Source organism: Arachis ipaensis, chromosome B05 (assembly GCF_000816755.2).
Source record: "Arachis ipaensis cultivar K30076 chromosome B05, Araip1.1, whole genome shotgun sequence".
Taxonomy (NCBI): domain Eukaryota; kingdom Viridiplantae; phylum Streptophyta; class Magnoliopsida; order Fabales; family Fabaceae; genus Arachis; species Arachis ipaensis.
Window position 1 is genome coordinate 54,135,319 of NC_029789.2, and position 5,505 is coordinate 54,140,823.

The 5,505-nt window shown below is 38.6% G+C and overlaps 1 protein-coding gene across 2 annotated transcripts; it reads right to left on the reverse strand.

The window, feature by feature from the left end:
- Positions 1,992-5,490, reverse strand: LOC107643626 (origin of replication complex subunit 6). 2 transcript variants are annotated; one of them, XR_001620962.2, is made up of 10 exons: positions 5,034-5,490; positions 4,902-4,948; positions 4,706-4,810; positions 4,530-4,610; positions 4,273-4,384; positions 4,103-4,165; positions 3,896-3,983; positions 3,683-3,745; positions 2,567-2,663; positions 1,992-2,308 (listed from the first exon to the last, which is right to left on the reverse strand). XR_001620962.2 is itself a non-coding variant. In XM_016347327.2 (10 exons), exons 1-10 carry the CDS (start codon positions 5,253-5,255, stop codon positions 2,229-2,231), a joined length of 966 nt encoding a protein of 321 aa, XP_016202813.1. In that variant the 5' UTR covers positions 5,256-5,490; the 3' UTR covers positions 1,992-2,228. The 2 variants fall into 2 exon arrangements, 1 of the variants encoding a protein (XP_016202813.1); XM_016347327.2 differs by having other exon boundaries at positions 3,675-3,745.

Sequence of the window (5,505 nt, forward strand, 5' to 3'; positions counted from 1 at the left end):
CTTCTGGTGAGGGTTCGATGCTCGATTCTTTGTTCCCGGCTTACGCGTGACGAGCGCCACGTGCTGCAATTAAGGGAATTCGCTGGGGGCGATTTCTGGGCTGATTTTGGCCCAGTTTCAAGCCTGAAAATGAAGACAATACGCTGGGAATGGAGCTGGGACAGACACACTCACTTTAGCTTTAGTTTTTCAATTAGTTTTTAAAATTCTAGGGAGAGAAACTCCTACTTCTCTCTAGGGTTTTGGTTTTCTTAGTTTACCTTCAATTGAATCTTGAGAGAAACTATTGCTACCTTCATTTCTAGTTACTTTCCTTCTAGTTTTCTTCTTTAATTCCTTTAGTACTCTTTTCAATTTGGTTATCTTGAATTCACGTTTGGATCTTGTTACTTTTGAATTTTGTTAATGCATTGAGTTCTTTTTATATCCATTATTATTGCTTGTTTTACTATTATTGATTATTGTTAGTGGTAACTTGAATTGAATTATTTTCCTAGTTTTTATCATGTCTTTTATCTTTGCTTACCAAGTGTTTGAGAAAATGTCACCCATGATCATGGAGTAGATTTCTGTTCGATACCTGAGGATCTCGGTACTCGACGGATCGGGTGGTGATGAGTAGAGGAGAGGATGAGACCCTGAGCTGACGTGGAGTGAGGACTGATGCGCGCTGATGACGCTGGAGGCAGAGTGGAGCACGGGGGGTGGCCACCTGCAAGGACACTCTGACGATCAAGTCAGTGTCCGTACGATGTGGTAGCCGAATTAGGTAAGGGTATTACGTACCTCGGGGGGAGAGCTGACCTTTCCCCTTTTATACTGTGCAGGACGGGCCCTAAAAATGACCTAGCCCACTGCCCAAGAAGCTTCCATGTGCTGTCTTAATCCACGTGGGAGGGACAGGTCGTTCTGAACCTCGGGTCGGGGCTTCAGGTCGTGATCCGAAGGTACTGGCCCGACCGGTGTCCTGGGCCGTGCGGATGGTTAAGTCGGGTATATCCTGGGTCGGGCGTTCAAGGGACCGACTCGTCGGACTCTCTTTTGTGAGAGGTGCCTTGGACCTGGGTCAGGGGTGGCGCCCTGACCTGGCGGCTAGTGGGCTGGACTCGGCAGTCCGTAACAATTTCCTTGCTTGATTTGGGGTTGAGTAATGGAAGGCACTTGAATTGTTATATTCAAGTGTTGATTAGTAATTGAAGATTGCTAATTAGCTTGAAACTCACCAACTCTAATTCTTCTCTATGAAGTGACTAGGACTTGTGAGCTAAAGTTTAGTTGTGTTCATTTGACTTTCCTTCAATTGTTAGAGAATAACTAAATGAGAGCAATGATCCTTTACCATCACACTTGGGAAGGACAATGAGGATATAAAATCTAGTCAATGATCCTTTACCATCACTCTTGCTAGTTATCTATTGCTCTAATTTCTAGTTATTATTTTTCTTGTTCTCAACTTCGAAAATCTCCAGAAAATCCTAACTAATAAATTGCATCTTGTGTCAACTCCTAGGGAAAACGACCCGAAATTTTACTTCCGGTTATTAATTTTATTTGCAACATACATTTTAACTCTAATTAGCAAAAATCTTGTCTGTTGAAACTATACTGTGCGACTTGATTTGGAAGAAAACTTTTTGGTAATTCTTGACCGACATTTATCCGCTTATCAATGACTTTGTAGTTTGTCCAAGTTTTGAGACATTGACTCAAATCTATCAATGTCTTTTTTTCTCCAATTTTGAAATTTCCACGACACAGTAAAATACTTCTGTCACTTATTAGTTAGAAAATTGTTATGCATACCTTCCTATGACGTTCATATGTGTAGTATAGTATCAAACTTGAATTATGTGAAGGTTAACGTGATCTTGAATTGTATCGTTTAGTATCAGAGACAATACTGGCAGGTTTAAAACAATGAAATATGCCAAGAAAGATGTATATACATACTTGATATCCCCGCATCCGCGTATGGAAAGATATAAAAGACATTTTTCGAAACCAAATACCAATAAAAATACAATATTAAGTCGAGTCTGTACAGAATTCTTGCCAACTAATCCTTGAATAATTGCAGAGTAACACTAAAAAATTATGAACACTGGCAAAATCAACCAGAGCTGTCTTGAGTTGCAATCAGTTAATGGTACCTTTGTTCATCTGTTCCCAAACAATAGTTAACCTTGTCACCTATCGTCATAAAACAAGACAATAGCATCTCAGTGATCTCACGCAGCCTCCAACTCCTGGGTCTCTGGGGATTCCTTGAGAAAGTCAAGGCGAGTCTGCTTGGTTCGCTTGCAAGGTGCTAGAGAAAGGAAAGGGTCAATGGGGTTGTCTTAGCTGAGTTTCAAAAGCGATTTCAATTCTCTAAACAGAAAATTTATGAAGTGATAAAGTAAAAGGGTACACACCCCTTGCATCAATACTTCCATTCCAAGTTCTCACCAAGTACTTTAACGTTGATTACTCTCAATTATCACTTTACAAATCTCTTCACTTTATAGGATTCAAATCCTGAAATCCTGGGGGAAGAAAGGACTAAAAAAGATGTTTCAATGTATACCTTCAGTTTTGTTTTGCTTGTTGGATGCAACCACAGAAGACTTCCACTTCTCATATTCACCCTTTTCCATTTGTTTGCGTCTCTTATAACTTGAAAGCTGGACGTACAAAAGATTTTATATTCAACTTCAGCAGCACAAAAGTGAAGACCTCAATAGTCATAAGAAATTGGAATGGCTGACTTTGCAGCATAATGTTCAATCATTTATGCTAAATGCAAAGGAAAATGTATACCATCCTAATAAAATATTGGGGAGTGAGGTTATAGAGGACGAGAGATCAAAAGTCATAACACAGTGGCTTTGCATTTAACCGACCCATAATTATGAGATGACTTCAAATCATTATAAATACTATAATTGAATTGTAATTAGAAGCAGTTAACAATGACTCTATGCCATAAAGAGGGACCGCTACTGAATAGGCAGATGCTCATATAATTAAGATATTGTCACAGACCAATTTGAGAAAGCATATACACCGGAAAAATGTGAGATATCTAAGTGATCAATTTAGCTCTTTATTAGATTTTATTATTGAATTAATTCTCCAGCCAGTCTGTTGAATACTATGGTTCTACAATTGGACTTTGGATTTACTTTTGGTAATGACTAATGATGGCTCAACTGTTGCATTAGGCAGTTACTAACTATAACTAAATCATACATTACAGCCAGGCAATATTGGATACAAAGTAATGGACAGTGAGCTATGATAGATGTGTCCCATTGAACTTAGATTTAATGGAAGCATTTCTACAAGGATCAACCCATACATATTAGTGGTGAAGAATTTGCAATCTAGCTCTCTTTGAAACAAAATTAACTCCAAGAGAAATTATTTACTCATTGATAAATCCATATTTTATTGCAATTTTTGAGTTGAAAAGAGTAGAATTTATCAATTTAACTTGCACTTAATCCTTGTGAATGCATGCTTTTGTGAATTCTCTCCTAATTGAGTTTAATTGAGTAAACATGTTCTTAGGCCTTTAAATTTGTCAAATGAATTTCAATTCTCATTCCATTTGATACATTGATGTGTTTGTTCAAGTTGTTTAAGGTTTAGGAGGCACTCAATTAAGCTCTAATGAGATTATTCATTATTACCTCTGGACCTTCATCAGACAAATAACCACCATCCTCAGGTTTCCTTTTGCTAGGTAAAACATCAAGCAGTTCTGCACAGAAAGGGAGATAAGCAGCAAAGTAACTACTTATGCAATTTACTATTTGAAGAGAACTGAAGAAAAGTAAATGCCGAACAAACTGTCTTCAATCAATCCGCTGCTCAAAATGATACAAGATCACCATAGATAAATGAGATGTACCTCGATTTGACTTCACTTCTCTCGGATCCTTCTTCTCTTTAGCAACCCCAAAAACATCATGACACAAGTCCTTCATGGTAGTAGAAACCTGCATGAGCCATCAACATCAAAACTCAAACCATAATTAATGGCATCGTACACAAAAGCTAATACACATATTATATATATAACGCTAATCATAAAAACATATAATCACACATCACTTACATTAGAAAATTCAGATTCAGATGTACCACAAAGCTCAATCAGCCTAACCTTATCAACTTTAAGCTGCAAAACAAAAGAAAAGGACAAGAAGCAATAACAAATGTTAAACCAAATCTGTAAAAAGCATGATATACTACGCTCTAAATCACCACAGATCACTTGAAAGCTACCATGTGTTTCTTTGCACATAAATAAAAAGCAACGGCGGTAAACACAGGACGAGTAAAGTCAGCACTTGCACGACGAGACGCTGGCAATGAAGCAGTAAACCGGTCCTTGTAACTAAGGCAAAGAAGAAACAACTAGTCAACACAAACATGCACAAAGACTGAACCACAAGTAACAAAAACTGGTTTTCCATTTGCAATTTAATCTAAGAAGCATTTTCTCAAACACCTGTCGGGTGCTAGGAAAGCAAGGAACTTACAGCTTGAGCCCCTCCCGAACCAAAGGGATAATCCGAACGCATCCGAACTGAATTGCCAATTCCCTTACGTCTAGCTTCATCCTATAATTACAAATTACTCAATTAGTGTTCACCCAAAAAGGAACAAAACCAAAGGGGAAAAAGAAAAAGAGGGATTAGGATGGGAAAAAACGAACTTGACCCCTAGACCGTTGTGGAGTGAATTGTAGCATCGGATGTAAGCCTTTTCTGATAAGCCGCTGAGCCTCACCGCACAAGATCGATCGAACAGAACCCCGAGTCTGGTACACGCGCTCACACGTTATAAAAACCCATAAACCCACGAATCAGAATCAATCAAAGTGAATAAATAAATAAATAAAAAGAAGGTACCTGGTAGCGGCAATTTCCAAGCAGATGAGAGCTTTGGCAACTTCTCCCTGCAAAAAAATAATTAAAATTAAAATTAAAATTACAGATTTGATTTTTTTTTTTTAATGGACATTGAAATGGAATGGAGCTTACGACTCCGATGATGGAGGAATCAAACAGAACATCGGAGAGGCGACGGAGCTCGGCGGCTTTGCGGACGACAAGTTTAGAGTCAGAGAGTGAAAGCTTCTTTGCTAACTCTGAAAGATCCATTGCTGTTTCAGTTGTGTGTGTATGTCGGAAAGGGAAATGTGAGGGAGAGGGGGCAAATGGTGATGCTGATGATGGGCACGAAGGTGGTTTTGCTTTTGCCATATTTTTCTACTCTTTATTATTATTGTTTTTCTGTGAATCGGTCTTTTTTTCGAATCTATTCTGGCGCCCTCTGCTTGCCGGGAATCTGTTTTGGCGCCCCTGCTAACTCTATTGCTGTTTCAGTTGTGTGTGTATGTCGGAAAGGGAAATGTGAGGGAGAGGGGGCAAATGGTGATGCTGATGATGGGCACGAAGGTGGTTTTGCTTTTGCCATATTTTTCTACTCTTTATTATTATTGTTATTATTGTT

Bases quoted from the DNA above. Each gene is read 5' to 3' on its own strand.
- LOC107643626 (XM_016347327.2), bottom strand. From the start codon at position 5,255: ATGGCAAAAGCAAAACCACCTTCGTGCCCATCATCAGCATCACCATTT. The intron at 4,166-4,272 runs GTAGCTTTCAAG...TTTGTTTTGCAG, and splicing joins TATGTGCAAAGAAACACATG to CTTAAAGTTGATAAGGTTAG. The intron at 3,984-4,102 runs GTAAGTGATGTG...TGGCTCATGCAG, and splicing joins CTGAATCTGAATTTTCTAAT to GTTTCTACTACCATGAAGGA.